Source organism: Cucurbita pepo, chromosome LG15 (genome assembly GCF_002806865.2).
Source record: "Cucurbita pepo subsp. pepo cultivar mu-cu-16 chromosome LG15, ASM280686v2, whole genome shotgun sequence".
NCBI lineage: Eukaryota > Viridiplantae > Streptophyta > Magnoliopsida > Cucurbitales > Cucurbitaceae > Cucurbita > Cucurbita pepo.
In genome coordinates this window covers 5,265,007-5,284,897 of record NC_036652.1, presented here as the reverse complement: position 1 = coordinate 5,284,897, position 19,891 = coordinate 5,265,007, and the positions used below count along the sequence as shown (strand labels likewise).

The following is a 19,891-nucleotide window of genomic DNA, read 5'->3' as shown; positions in this document are numbered from 1 at the left end:
CACAATGATATGATATTGTCCACTTTGAGCATAAACTCTCATCGCTTTGCTTTGAGCTTCCTCGAAGGCCTCACACCAATACAGATAGTATTGTTTGATTATAAATCCATGATTATTCTCTAAATTAGCAGATGTGGGACTTTCATTCAACAATAATATTCACCGTGTCAAATAATTTCTTAAATTTAAATAATATTGAATTCAAAAACATTAAAAAATTTAACTTAGTTTTTATTTTAATATTTAGAAATTTATTAAATAAAAAATCTAAAACTTTTCACTATTTTATATTTTGAGACTAAAAAAAAGAAAAAAAAATGTTTAGAATTATTAAATAATAATAATAATAATAATAATAATAATAATAATAAATTGCAGTTAGGTCCCTAATAAAGTATTAATTACATATAGCCGCTTCCCTTCTCTCCTCCCCTATCCCCATCATCACCTTCTTCGTCTCTCTCTCTCTCTGTACAGTACACGTTCACTTCTCTCTCCTCCTTTCTCTCTCTTCTTTTTCTGCAACTGTTTCGCTAATGGACCTTCTCCACCGCCCACACGGTCACCGCCGGCCTCTGTAACTGAAACTCCGCCCTCAAACTTCCATAATTTTGAACTCAGCGCCGGCCGGATTGAATGGCCGTCGAATACGAATGCTGCACCCCTAATTTCTTCATCCATATACTCATCATCGTCCTCTTGGTCATCTTTGCCGGCTTAATGTCTGGCCTTACCCTCGGCCTCATGTCCATGAGCCTCGTCGATCTCGAAGTACTTGCTAGGTCCGGTACCCCTAAGGATCGCAAGCACGCTGGTAACTTCCTTTTTCTTTTACTCTTTGATTGTTCTTTGCTCTGCTTTGATTGTTGTTCGATTCTTTTCTCCATTTATTGTGTGGGGCTGATTGCTGTACCTTTTTCAATTTGCTTTTGTTTACTCTCTTTTTCTTGGCGACTACTTTAGAGTTACTAATTCTTATGTTGATCTTGTTATTCCCCTTTCCCCTCTTTTTAATTGAGTATGTTGTGTTGTTTAACTTGAATCCATTTGAGATTTCCCCTGTTTTACTTAGTCGACCTTCGGATTCTTCGCCGATGGAATCATTTGAATCTGTTTTGGGTTATTGTAACGGCTAGCAAATATTGTTATCTTTGGACTTTTTCTTTCCGGCTCCCCTTCAAGGGTGTTTCGAACCGATGTGGAAGACACTCGTTTCCTTCTCCAATGGATGTGTGACCCTAAATCCACCCCTTCCAGGTCCAGGGTTTGCACATCGCCCAATGTCGAGTTCTGATATACTTGCCCAAGCCCACCGTTAGCCAATATTGTCCTCCTTGGGTTTCCCCCCTCTCGGGCTTCTCCTCAAAGTTTTTAAAACGCGAATGCCAGGGAGAGTTTCGATTTTCAAGTGCTAGCTTGAAGCAGCGGAGAGTTGCCATGAGGAACCTGATAGTTTTATTGTTCTGTTCTGTGTCTTCATTTCTATCTCCATTACTGGCTTGGGTCAAAGAAAGGGTTAGTATGACATCTTTTCAATGTGCTTTCTATAAGTTCCCTGTCCTATTGGTATAAATCGACAAAATGTAACAGTGTCAAACTGTAGCTGGTAAGTTACGTACTGGTTTGGGATGTTCATGACTTTTTAAGATCTTAGACCCTAACGTGCAAGGGACTTTCTTCTTTTTGTTTCAGAAAGTCTTTGTATTGTTCTATCTGGCTAAGGTTATTGGTATATTGAGTTTTGTTTTGTTCTTTCCCTTGACAATAATACTTTACAAATGAGGGTAATGGTGGGGGGATTCGAACCTCCAATCTTTAAGGAACGGTACTAAATGAGGGAACAATTAAAATTTTCTTTCACATTTGAGACGTGAATTAATTTACCACTAAAATGACCAATCCTCCAAGTTACTGTAGGATTGTGTTACCATAAAAAGGACATTGACATTTAAGTGTGTGAACTTATGATAAGAGATCTCAGCCTATGATCTTTAGAAATGGTTTGTTTCTTCAACTTATATTGACCAAATCTTATTTGAGCAATATAGTTGTCGTTGACGAGCTTCAAAAGTCTATACAAAAACAATGCTGGTTGCCCATTCAAGAGCTCAATCTATATGTGAGATCCCACGTTAGTTGGAGAGGGGAACGAAGCATTCCTTATAAGGGTGTGGAAACCTCTCCCTAACATACGCGTTTTAAAATCGTGAGGCTGATGGTGATACGTAACGGGCTAAAGCGGACGATATCTGCTAGCGGTGGGCTTGGACTGTTACAATATAAAGCATCAGTTACCATTCTAAATGTTGATGGTTCAGAGAAACGTGCCTTTTACTTTTCTGTACTTCTGAATTCTGATGACCCTCTTATCTCTTTGTAATGCTTTTGTCTTTAAACTTCAATGTAAGTCTGTGGTATTGTGATTAAAACATCTCCTTACTAATTCAATTGGTTTTGTACAGCAAAGATATTGCCAGTAGTAAAAAACCAGCATTTATTGCTCTGCACCTTACTGATATGCAATGCGGCAGCCATGGAGGTACATTTTATTGAGATATAGTGGATAAGTATGAAGATGATTGACCAGAAACAGTAAATTCAGGGGAAAAATTGTTCAATATTTGATATAATTGTTCGTGCAGGCACTTCCTATATTCCTTGACAGTCTGGTTACAGCTTGGGGTGCTATCCTAATCTCGGTGACCTTGATTCTTCTATTTGGCGAGGTTAGAGCAATTATCTGGGAAATGGTTTTTTCTTTTCCAAGTTCCGATTTGTTCATCTTTTATATCGATAATTATTTGTAAGCTCACTCGAGGATTGGCCTGTGATTATGGATTTCAATGGTGTCGTTGATTCGTACTGTAGACAATAACCAGAGTTCACATGTTTCAGCTGGTACCAAATTTAAGGGGTAAATTTTATGATTAGCAATCTATTTACTTGATGTACAGATTATACCACAATCCGTTTGCTCTCGGTATGGTTTGGCGATTGGATCAACGGTTGCTCCTTTTGTCCGTGTTCTTGTCTGGATTTGCTTCCCTGTTGCATATCCAATCAGTAAGGTAGACATTTGAGGACTTGGGTTACATAAATTTACTACATTATTGTTCAAAATGGTTCCTTAGTTATGTTAAATGTGATTTCCAGCTACTAGACGTTCTACTGGGTCATGGGCGTGTGGCTCTTTTCCGAAGAGCTGAGCTGAAAACACTCGTCGATTTGCACGGTAATGAGGTATATACAAGGGTTTAACGCCTATCTAAATTTGTTTTTTGTTTAATTGTTTCTTTTGAAGCTTATGTGTACTTCTTTGCTTCTCTTTTCTGCTCTAATGTCTGAAGTTACCCTGTAATAGGCTGGAAAGGGTGGAGAATTGACACACGATGAAACCACTATTATTGCTGGAGCACTTGAACTGAGTGAGAAGACAGCTAGTGATGCCATGACTCCTATATCTGAAACTTTTGCTATTGATATTAATGCAAAGCTCGATAGGTAATATGCATGTTGAAAATAAGACAACAAATAACTCATCTTCCTAATAATAGGGTACTTCTAATTTGTAGTTTCTGAAGTACTTGTTATATTGCGCAGGACTTTGATGAATCAAATTCTGGAGAAAGGGCATAGCAGGGTGCCAGTCTATTATGAAGAAGAAACCAACATTATTGGTCTTATCCTGGTAAACTTGTTAATCATCTCACCATCAAATTATGATCTCAATATATCCCATGACCTTAATTCTAGTACTTATGAAAATACCCAAGCCCACCGCTAGTAGATATTGTCTTTTTTAGGTTTCTCCTCAAGGTTTTTAAAACGCTTATGCTAGGAGAGGTTTTTAAAACGCTTATGCTAGGAGAGGTTTTCACACCCTTATAAATAATACTTCGTTCTACTCCCCAACCGATGTGAGATCTCACAATCCATCCCCATTCGGGGCCTAGCATCCTCGCTGGCACTCGTTCCCTTCTCCAATCGATATGGGACCCCCCAATCAACCCCCTTCGAGGCTCAACGTCCTTGTTGGCACAATGCCTCTTGTCCACTCCCTTCGGGGCTCAACCTCCTTGCTGCACATCGCTCGGTGTCTGGCTTTGATACCATTTGTCCTCTTTGGACTTTCCCTCAAGATTTTTAAAACTCGTCTGCTAGGGAGAGGTTTACACGCCCAAGAATGATTTGTTCTCCTTCCTAACTAAGGTGGGATCTCACAACTTATGAGTAATTAGTATCCGATTCAAGGATCAAAAGTGAAAATTCTGGAATAATATTTTGTTTTTATGTTCGGTCAAAATACATCAGTAGAACAGTATAATTTACTTTCGTATATACAGTGACAACTTCAAGCTTTTGTCGAACAAATTTGTGATTGGTTTCGGCCTCTGCAAAACTTATGTAGATTTTATGAATATCCATTTTACCTATTCACTTTGATGCTAAGCTGGAGGCTTTACTCCCATTTTTATCTACCAACAAGCACACTCTTTGGCAAATTTCAATTAACATCCCAACCATATCGTATCCTTTAGTCTCCACCTTTTCCCTAATGCAGCTATCCTCCCTAGCAAAAGGTCATTTTCCCTTTCTTTTAATACTTTTGTTTTCATGTATTAGGTTAAAAATTTGCTTACAATCCACCCAGACGATGAAGTTCCAGTAAAGAGTGTGACCATTCGAAGGATTCCTCGGTAAGTCAGTGGCAGAAAAAACATTCTTGTTTCAGATTCAACCATTCAAATTCTAGTGTCACTCTGATCTTAGATAATTCTGTTACAGGGTTCCTGAAACTATGCCATTATATGACATTTTGAATGAGTTCCAGAAAGGTCATAGCCACATGGCCATTGTTGTTAAACAGTGCAACAAAATGAACGGGAAAGCCAATGACAAACCGGGCGACGGTACGTGCCTCTGTGTTCGTTATTCACGGATTAGGCTGTTCGGGTTTCAGAATCTGGTTTTGATGGTATTATATTAATTGAAATGCTATCTCAAATAGATTCCCAGAGAGATGTTAAAATTGATGTGGATGGTGAAAAGCCCCCACAAGAAAATTTTTTGAAGAACAAGAGACCACTTCAGAAGTGGAAAAGCTTTCCCACCACAAATAATTCATTCAGGAGTGGCTCTAGAAGCAAGAAATGGACAAAGGATATGTACTCTGATATCCTGCAGATAGATGGAAGCCCTCTTCCTAAGCTCGCCGAGGAAGAAGAAGCTGTCGGTGTCATAACGATGGAAGATGTCATCGAAGAACTTTTGCAGGTATTAACTGCTCATTTTGCACGTAAAGTAATCGTTTGTTAGTTTTCGACATGGGACGGTTTTTTCATATTGACATTTATTTTCACAGGAGGAGATCTTCGACGAGACTGATCATCATTATGAGGACTCTTGATAGTGGTTAATCGAGGAATAGTTCGTTATTTTATGCACACATAGGTAATCATGAAAATATTTGTTAAATTTGTTGATGTTCTTAATAGATTTCGGAACCCATAAAACTCGAATCGAAGCTTTTGAGGGTTAAGAAGTAGAGAAGTTTGTGTTGCAGTAGTACCACCAGAGAATGAGTTTGTTAGATGCTTAAGAGCTGAAAGATAGTCTCAAAGTAGGAAGAAGGGGAAACACAAATTTTCAGATTGTATAGCCAACTTTGAAGGATTTTTGTTGGATGTGCTACTCAACTATGGTTAAGTTCCCATTTGTGCTCGGTTTAACTTCGTTCTAATCTAGCTCCTTTACTTATACAAGTTTTATCATAGTAGCATTGGTTAAATATCTTCGAAGGAGAATGTTAACCTAATCGAAACTTAACCAGTTAAGACATATTCTCTCGGCTAATAGGTTCGAATCTACTTCCTTCGCTTTTTGTTGAAGTAGCAAAAATTGTTTTGGGAGAGTTAAACGTATCATTGAAAAGTTAAAATCTTATATCATGGGACAAAATTTAAATAGGGATCAGTATGGTAAATTCGTAACTTATAATCGACGTTAAGATGTTGTGCATAGCGTCTCAACACTACCACAAGACTCCTCAACGTCGAGCGATGATTCTGATGTTATTCCAGAGGGTTTCTTAGTAAATTGTTGTGACGAGGGACAAATTTTTGGCCTGTTTTGAGGGTTACTTTCTTTGTGTAAACCAAGCAACCATTATTGTCGTGCGCTTAGAAGTAGCCATAGTTGTGATTTCTTGAAGGTGATTTGGAGTGTGAAATGAGGATATTTGTAATCTCCACATTATAATAGAACTTGCAGTTGCAGAAGACAGGACATTTGAAACAAAAAAACAGTTTTTAATTGGGGCATTCGATTATAATAGAACCTACAGTTGTAGTAGACGAGACATTCGAAACAAAAACACACTGGCTTCTAACTGGGACATTCGATTATAATAGAACCTATAGTTGCAAAAGATGGGACGTTCAAGACAAAAACACATTGCCCTCTACCCGGGACATTCGATTATAATAGAACCTATAGTTGTAGGAGACAGGACATACGATTGTAATAGAGCCTACAATTGCAGAAGACAAGACATTTGAAACAAAAACACACTGGCTTCTAACCTTTACATTCGATTATAATAACCTACAATTGCAGAAGACGGAACTCGAAACAAAAACACACCGGCTTCTAATCGGGACATTCAATTATGATAGAACCTATAGTGGCAGAAGACGGGACATTCGAAACAAGAACACACGGGCTTCTAACTTTATTTCCCTCAAATATGTACCATAGCAGTAGGGGTAACAGCTTGTTAAAGAATTCTCTAAACAAAAACTAAGTTTGAAGGAAATTTTGTTCCCAAACAGAGACAGAACGAGAGAAGAGTGGACAAAAAAAATCATATAGTTTTAAGTTTTAAGGGATAAATTCTACATTTCATTTCATTTTCCTATCAGTAGCGTTTCCCCATTCAATTCTTTGTGCTTTGAGAAACATACTACTAAGTACCATAATCGTATGTTGAGTTACCTTTTCCTTTGCTTTCACTGCATAGGAGGGGCTCTGTAGTATGCAGGCATTGTTGCAGGAAAGAACATTTGTCTCACTCCTTCAGCCTTGATTATGGGAAAAATTATGCCTGCTGCTCCCTGTGGTGTTGAAAGTCGAGATATAATCGACAAACGAGTTAGAAAATGCTCATGGAGAATGTAAGTTGATATGCAGATGACGAGAAATGTGTACCGTAATCAATCGAACTCCGATCCATATACGCTTAGGCGAAGGGAATGGGATTAGCAACCGAGTGACACCGTATATGGCCACGGCAAAGAAGTGACAGAACAGGCTTAATGGGCGCGGGTTGAGACCAGAGAGAAGAGACACTGGTCCAGAGGAAAATACACCTCCTAGACTCAAATAATCGAAACAAGCTTCGCGCATTTCCTTCCTGGCCGGGTCGGGCGATGCACAAAAGACCTGGTATAAGGCACCTGCCAATGTGTTTATTGTAGATGCCACTGGCTGGAAAGGATGAATAAGAGGGGCATCATTAGTGTAAGAAAGCTCGAGTGTATATTGAGGTAACTCTATTAGAATGTCGACGATACCTTTCGCAATGTGTAGAAGGATTCGAGATAGTTGCACAAGGCATCGGCATCGTTCAAATTTGAAAGGGGTCGAAGAAGGTCTCGTAGCACGACGATATCGGCGAGAGCAACGGTCATACCTCCACCGGTTAAAGGATGTCGCATGTTGAATGCATCACCCAAGAGAAGTGCTCCTGGTGTGGGATGTGGGGCTGCTGGCATGCTTCTGTTTGTTGTGCTTTTTATGTTCCCCTTATCAACTGAAGCTATGAAGGCGGTCTGCAACTCGGGCGGTAGCTGGAATACAAAGTTCTTGTAATCAACAAGCAAGCCAAAAGAGCAATTCTTGCAATTCTAGGTGCTAAAAAGAAAAACAAAATCTGGGCGTAACCACCCAAGCCCGCCGCTCGATTGCCCTCTTTGGGTTTTCCCTCAAAGTTTTTAAAACGCGTCTTCTAGGGAGAGGTTTGCACACCCTTATAAACAATGTTTCGTTCTCCTTCCCAACTAAACTGATGTGGGATCTTACAATCCACCCCTTTTAGGGCCCAGCATCCTTGCTGGCACTCGTTCCATTCTCCAATCGATGTGGGACCCCCCAATCCACCTCCCTTAAGGACCCAGTGTCCTTGCTGGCACACCGCCTCGTGTCTACCCCCTTCAGGGCTCAGCCTCTCCTTGCTGACACATCGCCCGGCGTCTGTCTCTGATACCATTTGTATCAACCCAAGCCCACCGCTAGCAAATATTGTCCTCTTTGGGCTTTTCCTTTCGGGCTTCCTCTCAAGGTTTCTAAAACGCATCTTCTAGGGAGAGGGTTGNTTTGGGCTTTTCCTTTCGGGCTTCCTCTCAAGGTTTCTAAAACGCATCTTCTTGGGAGAGGGTTGCACACCCTTATAAAGAATGCTTCGTTCTCCTCCCCAACTGATGTGGGATCTCACAATCCACCCCCTTCAGAGCCCAAAGTCCTCGCTAGCACTCGTTCCCTTCTCCAATCGATGTGAGACCCCTCAATCCACCCCCCTTCAGGGCCCAGCGTCCTTACTAGCACACCGCCTCGTGTCCACCCCCTTTTGGGCTTAGCCTCCTTGCTAACACATCGCCTGATGTCTGACTATGATACCATTTGTAATAGCCCAAGCCCACCGCTAGCAAATATTGCCCTCTTTAGGCTTTCCCTTGAGGTTTCTAAAACGCATCTTCTTGGGAGAGGTTTGCACATTCTTATAAAGAATGTTTCGTTCTCCTCCCCAACCGATGCGGGATCTCACAAAATCAAATAGAACTAGGTTGAGAAACTAGCAAGAGAAATCAATGTGTAAAGGTACCTGAGGAGCCACAGCGGTTTTCAAGTAGTGTGCCATGTCGCCGTTAGCCACAGAAGGCACTTTTTGGCCGGGGATATCGACTAAGCAGCGTATCTCCGTGCTGCTAATCCGGTATAACAAGATAGGCGATGGGTCAGCAAGCACAACATGTCCATGATTTTCAAGGGGCAGCTTACAGTTCTCCAGGACCAAACCAACAAAGCATGAGGGAATATCAATCTACAGAAAGGGTCATAACAACGTTTTCAGTGAACATCAACAACAATGGGGAACTTGTTTACTTCACCGATACATTCCAAACTAATTACCTGAGGTTTGCAGAGGTTGCGACGCAAATTCGAAAAGCCGCCATCACAAACAATGGTGAGGGGAGCATAAGATGTCAACTCTTGTCCATTCTTGGTTTTATATTGCACACCTTTTACAGTCCCATCTTCTTCAACTATGGAAGTTACAGTCCCTTGTTCCAGTTTTACACTGAGACAATATCAAAATAAAAACAGATTGATGAACCAAACTGTGCATATATTATAGGTGGCAAAATGAAAACAAGGAGCAAAATTGATAAGGATAATAGTGTTCCAAATGTTTCAACTGGACTTATTACACGATCCAAAGCTAAGAAGATTCAACAAGCATTCATTCTTCATCTATAAAATTAGATAGACTCGGTTCAACCATTATTTCATGTGTTACAAGCTGATTCGATTGAGGAAGGATCATTTGAAGCTTCGAAAGTAAATATTTGCACGGTTGAACTAGCGGATGAAATTGCTATAAATTGCACTTAATTGATAAGTTGTTAGAGAACTTAATCTATTATTTTTAATTTCATAATTTCTTGTAGTGGGCTAAAAGGTGGAAAGTCACTAAAGTGACTTCGTGGAGATTTAGAGGGAGTGAGAGTAAATTATGTCTACTAACTTCCTTATCGGCATTTGAAAAGTTGAAAGTTTCTTTTGTGGAGAGACTATAAATACCCACAAATTATTGATGAATGAAATTTAGCTCTCAAATGGAGACTCCCTCTACAAATTTGAGCATCATCTTTACCATTTCTAAGTGTCAAGCAATTCTTGTTTGTGAGATTGCATTTGAGTCATTCAATGGCTCATGCAATCTATCACCAGAATTGTTTGAAACTTAGAACAAAGTTTTCGATTGTGGAGTGACTCAATTTAGAATCAAGTTCTAAATCTTGATCGAGGTAATCTAATTCTAGCCTTATCTCTTGGAGGATCCGAATTTTTTGTATAAGGAAATGTTAATTTCTTCAATTCAAGGGTTCTTGCTTCAACAAAAGCTTGATCAATCCTTTCTTAAGAGCCCCGGCAGTTCAAAATATCAAGAACCAAAAACAGAACAGATTTATGAACCAAATTATGTCAGAAACCAGAATCTTAACACCCTGGAAACAAGATATGGGGCTATATAGCAAGAAGAACGTTAAAGAAAAGGGGTGATTGAGTAGGTTACTTGGAAAGAGCAGCAGCCTTTTGCCTCAACCTCTGAATGAATCGGCCATTGTGGAAGCTTCTCCCAGAAATATTGGAATCAAATTTGTCCAAAGGATAAGCCAATCTGGTGTGGTTTCCGTCTTTGAAGAGCGCATAACCAAACACCTGCTGAGCATCGATCCCCTTCAGACTGTCTGTGGCCACACACACACAATACAACTAATTATAAGAACGAGAAAATGAGAAATGTGCTTAAATCGGGAAATTAGGGTTACCTTCAAGCCCTAACTCGATGAGCTTCAAATAGCCGCCGGGTTGAAGCAATTCTCCGACGATTCTCTCCGGCTCCGACAAGTCTCTTTCAATTACATGCACTTTTCGTCCATCCTGCAACGAACCGATGCCATCTGAATTAGTATGATCCTCCCCTTTTCTTAAATTTATTTTTATCAATTCATTAACAACCCTAACCCTATGTGAGTAAGATTAAAAATGCTTCCAAATGTCATACATGGTAGGTATGATGTCAGCTCTTCACTACCCCTTAACTATACGGCTTAAGGAGCTAGCTGACACACCGTTTAAGTAATATTAAAAATACCTAAAAAACTTACGACATAGGAGGTATGGTGTTAACTCTCCACTACTCCTAGGTTGTGTGGCCTAAGCGAGCTAGCCTATGAAAGTCTATTCGAGTAATATTAAAAATGCCTCAAAATTTACGACATAAGAGGCATAGTGTCAACTCTCCACTATCTCTAGACTGTGTGGCCTAAGCGAGCTAGCCTGTGATACATGTGTGTCATCGAAGGCGAGCATTCCAAGACGAATGTCTCGGGCGACTTTCTTTGAAATGGGTTTTTCCAGGACAATACCGAGATGACATGGGTGTGCAAGTATTGCGCCTCAGCCCATATGTAGGAGATTGAATTAGATCCAAGCTCAAATCTTATCATTAAATAAAATACGGAACAAAATATAAAAAATATATATATAGCAATTACTACGGAATTATGTTAAGTTTAGCACACAAGTCTTCGAATGTGTGCATGTGTGTATGTATGTATATATATAGGTGTTTAGGTATATATATACTCATGTGGTAATTTATTTTATAAGTGTTTAGTCGTCAACCCGAGTATAATTCAATATATAATTAATAAATAATCATATTCAAAATTACTGATTCATTTTATTAAACTAAAAAAAAATATTATTATTATTTCTTAAACCAAACTAAATTGTTTGAATGAGCAATTAAACTATATAATTTAGAAAACATACAAAAATAAATAAATAATAAATAATAATCAAACCTACCAACCCCCTCCTTCCAATCACCAACATAACTTCTAATTATTTTAATAAATCAAAGAAAAAGTCAATTTCTAAATTCATTAAATAATTAATTTATTTAATTAAACTTGCCAATTACTCCCTATATAATAACCCATACATAAATATGATAATAATTAATATACTAAAAAATACAGCTAAATATATATTATTTTTCAAATTTTATTTATTTAAAAAAGACACACCGCTTCCCATTTTCCTGTCTGAATAGCCAAAATATATACGCAATGAATAATAATATTATACCAATAAAACATAATATTGAAAATTTTATTTTATTAATAAAATTTGCAAATAAATGTATTTTTATTTTTTAATTGATGTGATGTTTCATTATTTTAAATATTATAAATACCAGAAATTGGTTGTTAGCTGGCTAGTAGTGGAACTTATTAATTATTATTATTATTATTATTATTTGTAAAATAATAATTATTTAGTTTTTAATTAAAATTCTCAATACATTCTTCCAAAAATTAAAAATAAAAAAGAATTTCATTAGATTCAACGGATCATAATTTCGTCCTTTAAATTTTATTAAATTAAATTTTCTTTTAATTTTTTAAGTTGAAAATCATAAATTCTCATATTATCTAATTAAAAAAATATAAAAAATTGTGGAAACCTTATAAGTTAAGTATTTTGTTTTATTCTTAAATCCAAAGTAAAATAGTTTACAATTAAAAAAATTAAATAAAAAACTGAATATTATATATATATATATATATATATATATATATATATAAATTCGAGAATAAAATTTAATTGTTATCCAAATTTTCATTCATCTATATTATATATCTAATATTAATCAACGAATTTTTTTTTTTTTTTTAAAAAGATAAACGGTTTATTTATTAATTTAAATATTTTTTTATGTATTTTTTATATTAAAGTCTTTCGAAAAAATTGAACTAACATTCATCGATATGTCAAATATTTCCGTTTAAATTATTTGATTAAACCAATATTATTTTTTGTTTTATTTAAATTTTTAAAAAACAAAAAATATATATTTAAAATTGAGAAAATACAAAATCATGATTAAAAANAAAATCAAGACAAAAACAAAAGCCTGGAAAATATAAATTTAATTCAAAAGAAAAAGAAAAAGCCAGCACAGCATAAGAGTCTAAAATAAACAGCTAAATTCAGATTCAATTAAAATTAAAAAAATCCACAAAAACAAATTATTCGAAATTCAAAATCTCCGAAGGGGGAAAAATTAGAGAGAGATTCAGATGAACTGACCTTGGCGAGAGTATAAGCAAGGGCGGCGCCGGCAACTCCAGCGCCGACGATGATAACGTCAAAATCATCGGAGGATTCGGCGCGACGGACGTCATTTCCCGACGGAATCTTTGAATCGATTACGGCGGTGGTGTTGTTGTCGCCGTCGTGTTTGATTCCGTCTCTGAAAGAGAAGAAGAAAAAGAGAGGAAGGATGGAGGCCAATAGAAGGCCGAGAAGAGCCGCGGATAGGAACTCCATTGTTGCAGAGAAGGAGAGAGAAACGAAGGAAAGAAGAGAGAGAAAGGGCGGAAGAGAACGAACATGTGAGAGAGAAAAAGGGGATTTAGGGATTTATAGAGGAAAGGCCTTTGCCTTTGGCAACATTTTTGTGATCCCTTGCGTGAAATATACAAATTATTATTTTTTTTTTTTTTTTTTTTAAGTTTTAATTATTTGATTAATTTAAAATTGTAATTATTTGACGAGACTCCAACCATACTTCGGTCATGATTTCTCGAGAAAAATATTAAAAACAAAGTAAATAGTTTCGGGTCTTCTGATTGAGACTCGTGACTTTATTTTTTAACTCGTTATAGTTAAAATCACTTTAAGTTTTGTTTGGCTATTTCGTGTATGAAGTCGTTTTCACTTGTATTGTCTCGTAATACAACCCGATTTAAATTCTAAGGAAAATTCAAATTAAAATCAGAGAAATCAGCAATATTAGCCACAACGCTCACACAGAGCTAGTAACATTGAATAGTCTTGACCTATGACTATTCAACACTCGAGGTTTAAGAATCTTAGTTATGCTCTCGATTGATCATTTCACCTAGTGTAAATCATATCATGATAATGTGAGGAGTGACGTTTATGCCTGCTGATATCATGTGGGCTCTTGTCATTATATTAGATATTAATTTCAACCATTTTATATATATAACAGTCCAAGTCTCGAAATTATCACTTAAGAAAATTATTATAACAGTCCAAGTCTACCTCTAGCAAATATTGTCCATTTTGACTCGTTACATATTGTCGTTCAAGCCCACTGTTAGTAGATATTGTCCGCTTTTTGTCATGTTATGTATTGTCGCCAGCCTCACAGTTTTAAAACACATCTACTACAGAGAGGTTCCACTCCAGCTGATGTGGGATCTCCATAGTCCACCCCCTTGTGGCCCAATGTCCTCAATGGCACACCACTTAATGTCAAACTCTAATACCATTTGTAACAGCCTAAGCTCACCGCTAGCAGACATTATCCACTTTGGCAAACCTCACAATTTTAAAACGTGTCTAGTAAAGAATGCTTCGTTCCCCTCGAACCAAGGTGGGAACTGACCGAAGGTGTTTGAAAAAGTAAAAATGAAGGGTGTTGGAATAAAGCTTTGATAACAAACATGAATATTGACTTTGAGGATTTGATTTGTGTTTAGGCTATTTTGGCTTGGTCAACAAATGTTATGTTTTAAGTTTATTTTATTTTATCGTAAATTCAGAAATCTTGAGAGTCGTAGGTGGCACCAGATTTGATGCATTACAATAATTAAATTCTATTTTTTTTTTTATGTTTATTTTATATATTCAAGTTGGCAATATTGAGTTTCTTCAAGCTTATGGCACCCAATAATTATTTTTTTTTTCTCTCCTTCAATTTTAGTTAAATTAATAAAAATACTCAAAATTTTTAATAATATTCTTACATTTAAGAAAAAANATTTTATATATTCAAGTTGGCAATATTGAGTTTCTTCAAGCTTATGGCACCCAATAATTATTTTTTTTTTCTCTCCTTCAATTTTAGTTAAATTAATAAAAATACTCAAAATTTTTAATAATATTCTTACATTTAAGAAAAAAAAAATTAAAAATATTCTTAAACTTAAAAAAAAAAAAAAAAAATAAATAAAAGATAAAAGTCCCACATCGGTTAATTTAGGGAATGATCATCGGTTTATAATCAAGGAATACTCTCTTCATTAGTATGAGGTCTTTTGAGAGTAAAATGCTTATACTCAAAGTGAACAATATTATACCATTTTGGAGAGTCGTGTTTGTCTAACTGGTTAGTTTTTGGTATTATTTTTTTGGATTTTTTTTTTAAATTTAAAGTTGTTATTAAAATTTTTGAAAGTTTATAAATATTTTAGGTATTTTTGAAATAAAATACTAACGGATCCAAAATTAATTATAAATATATTTTTTGCATTTTTTAATTTAAAGTTGTTATTAAAAATTTATAAATATTTTGAGTATTTTTAAAATAAAATACTATTCGATCCGAAATTAATTATAAATATATTTTTTTGGATTTTTTTTTTTTAAATTTAAAGTTGTTATTAAAAATTTTGAAAGTTTATAAATATCTTTTTCAACCACTGTTAAAATATTTTTATTAATTTAACCTATAATATTTTAATGGGAGTTTTTAATTTGATGTTAATTCTATAAACTATTTTTAATACATAACAATTAACTAATAGTACTATATTATATTTAAAAATAGAGCGTTTTTAATCTTATTTTAGTTCGAAATTTAATCAATTTATTAAATTAATATTCAAAAATATACTTAATAGATGAGACACTAATTATCTCGTTAAAATACATTTTGTTTATTATACAACTAAAAAATTCATTCAAGTATTATTATAATTATTTTTTTAAAAAATGATTTGAACGAGGTGTTTATTATTTAATTTTTTTTCATACTTATAAAAATGAATTATTAATTAAGTTCATGTTGTTTTCAATGCCTAAAGCAATAAACTATAATACTTAGATATGAAGTTATTTTAGAAAAATAATATTAATCAAATTTAATTTAATTTTGACTATCTTATTATGGTTTGAATTTAATTAATTTGCATGTGAAGGGTGTGGCTACCACATAATAATTAAATAATATGATTAATTTTTTAACAAATTACATAAAATAAATGATTTTTATCACATACTTAGTTGAAATTCAGATTTTATATTATTTTAGTTTTTGTTGTCCCGATTATTTATTTAAATTTTTATTATTAATAAAAGAAAAATATTAGTCCGTAAAATATTTATTTATTTCTTCTCCAAAATTTAATTAAGATTTTTGTAATTTAATGTCAAAAAAAAATTCTAAAATAGTTAAAAAAAAAAATTATTTGTTAGAGTGGTCGGAGATAAATAATAAAAAAAATAATTATGATATTAAATAATATATATATATATATAGTAAAAATGTGTTTAGTAAAATTAATAATAAATTCAAGTTGGTTTGGTTGAATCCAATATAATTTTAAGTGAATTCATTAACTAACTTGTTTTTGTGGAAATTCAAGTCAGTAGGATTATTTTGAGAAATATGCGAAAGTCAGTAGTGGACCGTTTGCTATTGAGACAACCAGCTCCATCGGCTCTGAAAAGAAGGTGGTCAACGGTCCTAGAGTGATGGTTTACAGGTCAAGGCCAAGAGAACTCTTAAGGGTTTTGGATCGAGGCAGTCCTTTTGGAGCGGATGTTTCATTTATTTGAACCCAATCCAACTTAAATAGTACATGTTCGGTTAGATTGGTCAAATTTTTCGAGTATCTGCATAAATGTAATTTTGACTTTGGTTTTTTTTTTTTTTTTTGTATTGAATAAATATTTGTAGTATTTTATTATAATAAAAAATAAATGAGAAGAAAAGACTTCTACTTTGTTATATTGTAATTAGTTACCTACCTTGATGTGACATTATAAAATTAATTTTCATATTTTTACGTCATTAATTTTGATTGCATTCATGTTGAATATTTTACAAGATAAATATTTATTTATTTTAATAAAAAAATCATTTTAGTTATTTTGAATTTTTTTTTTATTTGTTAATTAAATAAATAAATATTTTTTAAGTATCTAAAACTATGTTGAAGAACGTTATATTATATTTTTTTAATTAAATATTTTTAGATTTATTATAATATTTTATAATCTTTAATAGAAATTATATTAAAAAATAAAAAATTCTTTGAAAGGAATATTTTTTAAATAAATATATAAACACATGGAAAAAGACTTTCACACCTCATTTCTAAAAAAAAAATAATAATAATAATCGAGGAATTTTGGAGAAAATTGAATTAGGAGGCGACATGAGCGGAACATGAGGAAAGGCTTCCCGTCCCACACTGACATCTCTATAAACTGTCATAACTTTGCTTGTGAAAGCATTCAAAAGACTTATCGTGAATCTCTTCGTCTGCCAATCGGAATCGATGCAAGACTTTCTTTAGGTTCATATCAATTTTCCGTTAGAACGAATTGCCAGCTCGAGCTTCCACTCTCAACCATGAGAACTTGCTTTTCATCAGAAGGACTGGACTACTCACATAAGATCGCCTCGAGACATCTAAAAGAGGTACGGACTCCTACTATCTTAGATATGATGCAGTTGAAAAGCGTAAACCTACGCTCCTATTTACAAAAGATTACTTCTCAAACAAATCATTAACGAAAGACTAACGAAAGCGGAATCAACCTCCCACCTAAAAAAAACCAGCACGAAAACTAACATATACTGCCACCAAGTTCACCGCTCTGAAGCAAGGAAGGACAAAAACTAAAACTTCGATATCCTAAAGTGTAATATGAGTGAGTTGCTCTTACTCGAGACTTAGTCCAATAACTACGTCAAAAGTATAATAAATTAGCCACCGAAAAACTTATTTCATTTATTAGATTTATCAACGACCAAGGTAAAATAAAATTTAAAAAATAATTATAGACAAAAATTTAATCATATTAATTTATTTATTTTTATAAATAATATTATTTGTGATATCATCAAAACGTGTATAGTTATCTTATTTAATTAAATGCCATTAATTTGAGACGTTCCACCTAACCCTAAAATTAATTAAAATTTAAATAATAATAAAAAATAAAAATTTATTAAATAAATAAAAAAGTGCGAATTGCGTGGTAAGCAAAATTATTCCATTTATTCGCTCCCACGGTTTTGTGTTGAGGGGCTGCCAACAGTCAAATCCAGCTACCATTTCCTTAATAATATATATATATATATATATATATATTTTTTTTTTTGTTCGTTTCGATTAAGGATGTTCGTGGAAAAGACGGAGATTCTCAGTGAAGCCGAGGATCGATTGTCAAGTTCAAATATAGTCTCGGTTAATTTATGTACACTTAACCGTCACATGTCTATCAGCTTCTTCCTTCGTTCATCTGCGAACCACAACCTACTGATAGAGGTTTCATTGTAGTACTAGCTATAACGATATTTAAACGACGGTCATTTAATCACTAATAAAATCTCGAACTCCAAGATATTTCGAATAATGGGCAAAAATATTTCATTCACTATTTCCATTTCTGAAACCGAAACAAAAACAAAAACAGTTCATCGATAATTGATGGTTCCTTTCTTCTTCACGTTGCCTNTACCTTGATGTGACATTATAAAATTAATTTTCATATTTTTACGTCATTAATTTTGATTGCATTCATGTTGAATATTTTACAAGATAAATATTTATTTATTTTAATAAAAAAATCATTTTAGTTATTTTGAATTTTTTTTTTATTTGTTAATTAAATAAATAAATATTTTTTAAGTATCTAAAACTATGTTGAAGAACGTTATATTATATTTTTTTAATTAAATATTTTTAGATTTATTATAATATTTTATAATCTTTAATAGAAATTATATTAAAAAATAAAAAATTCTTTGAAAGGAATATTTTTTAAATAAATATATAAACACATGGAAAAAGACTTTCACACCTCATTTCTAAAAAAAAAATAATAATAATAATCGAGGAATTTTGGAGAAAATTGAATTAGGAGGCGACATGAGCGGAACATGAGGAAAGGCTTCCCGTCCCACACTGACATCTCTATAAACTGTCATAACTTTGCTTGTGAAAGCATTCAAAAGACTTATCGTGAATCTCTTCGTCTGCCAATCGGAATCGATGCAAGACTTTCTTTAGGTTCATATCAATTTTCCGTTAGAACGAATTGCCAGCTCGAGCTTCCACTCTCAACCATGAGAACTTGCTTTTCATCAGAAGGACTGGACTACTCACATAAGATCGCCTCGAGACATCTAAAAGAGGTACGGACTCCTACTATCTTAGATATGATGCAGTTGAAAAGCGTAAACCTACGCTCCTATTTACAAAAGATTACTTCTCAAACAAATCATTAACGAAAGACTAACGAAAGCGGAATCAACCTCCCACCTAAAAAAAACCAGCACGAAAACTAACATATACTGCCACCAAGTTCACCGCTCTGAAGCAAGGAAGGACAAAAACTAAAACTTCGATATCCTAAAGTGTAATATGAGTGAGTTGCTCTTACTCGAGACTTAGTCCAATAACTACGTCAAAAGTATAATAAATTAGCCACCGAAAAACTTATTTCATTTATTAGATTTATCAACGACCAAGGTAAAATAAAATTTAAAAAATAATTATAGACAAAAATTTAATCATATTAATTTATTTATTTTTATAAATAATATTATTTGTGATATCATCAAAACGTGTATAGTTATCTTATTTAATTAAATGCCATTAATTTGAGACGTTCCACCTAACCCTAAAATTAATTAAAATTTAAATAATAATAAAAAATAAAAATTTATTAAATAAATAAAAAAGTGCGAATTGCGTGGTAAGCAAAATTATTCCATTTATTCGCTCCCACGGTTTTGTGTTGAGGGGCTGCCAACAGTCAAATCCAGCTACCATTTCCTTAATAATATATATATATATATATATATATATTCGTTGTCCCGAATCTCTACCCTAATAAAAATACAGATTTCCTGTCTTACTCGAGACCGGTCCTTTTAGATAAAGGTGACACTTTAATAACAGAACATGAACATGTCACTTGGCTCCTTTCTTCTTCACGTTGTGTCTTACTCGAGACCGGTCCTTTTAAATAAAGGTGACACTTTAATAAC

General features: G+C 34.1%; 2 protein-coding genes across 3 annotated transcripts; one reads left to right on the top strand and one right to left on the bottom strand.

Annotated features, from left to right (window-relative positions):
- The first annotated feature begins 416 nt into the window (after positions 1–416).
- On the top strand, positions 417–5,757 carry LOC111811376 (DUF21 domain-containing protein At2g14520-like). Its single transcript, XM_023698187.1, has 11 exons — positions 417–814; positions 2,463–2,539; positions 2,643–2,726; positions 2,955–3,068; positions 3,154–3,240; positions 3,362–3,501; positions 3,601–3,688; positions 4,624–4,697; positions 4,786–4,910; positions 5,009–5,274; positions 5,363–5,757. Exons 1-11 carry the CDS (start codon positions 637–639, stop codon positions 5,405–5,407), a joined length of 1,278 nt encoding a protein of 425 aa, XP_023553955.1. The 5' UTR covers positions 417–636; the 3' UTR covers positions 5,408–5,757.
- Positions 5,758–6,700: 943 nt separating this feature from the next.
- LOC111811375 (squalene monooxygenase-like) lies at positions 6,701–13,289 on the bottom strand. Of its 2 annotated transcripts, none has more exons than XM_023698185.1 (8): positions 12,943–13,289; positions 10,611–10,722; positions 10,355–10,529; positions 9,187–9,355; positions 8,879–9,097; positions 7,572–7,847; positions 7,207–7,485; positions 6,701–7,112 (listed from the first exon to the last, which is right to left on the bottom strand). In XM_023698185.1, the coding sequence occupies exons 1-8, from the start codon at positions 13,180–13,182 to the stop codon at positions 7,008–7,010; spliced, it is 1,575 nt and encodes a 524-aa protein (XP_023553953.1). In that variant the 5' UTR covers positions 13,183–13,289; the 3' UTR covers positions 6,701–7,007. The 2 variants fall into 2 exon arrangements, with proteins under 2 accessions (XP_023553953.1, XP_023553954.1); XM_023698186.1 differs by lacking the exon at positions 12,943–13,289 and adding an exon at positions 11,092–11,272.
- Between the last annotated feature and the right edge of the window lie 6,602 nt (positions 13,290–19,891).

Coding starts and splice junctions, on each gene's coding strand:
- LOC111811375 (XM_023698185.1), bottom strand. CDS start 13,182: ATGGAGTTCCTATCCGCGGCTCTTCTCGGCCTTCTATTGGCCTCCATC. Junction 10,723..12,942: donor TTGCTTATACTCTCGCCAAG/GTCAGTTCATCT, acceptor GGTTCGTTGCAG/GATGGACGAAAAGTGCATGT. Junction 7,848..8,878: donor AAACCGCTGTGGCTCCTCAG/GTACCTTTACAC, acceptor TTTGTATTCCAG/CTACCGCCCGAGTTGCAGAC.
- LOC111811376 (XM_023698187.1), top strand. CDS start 637: ATGGCCGTCGAATACGAATGCTGCACCCCTAATTTCTTCATCCATATA. Junction 2,540..2,642: donor GCAATGCGGCAGCCATGGAG/GTACATTTTATT, acceptor TTGTTCGTGCAG/GCACTTCCTATATTCCTTGA. Junction 5,275..5,362: donor TCATCGAAGAACTTTTGCAG/GTATTAACTGCT, acceptor TTATTTTCACAG/GAGGAGATCTTCGACGAGAC.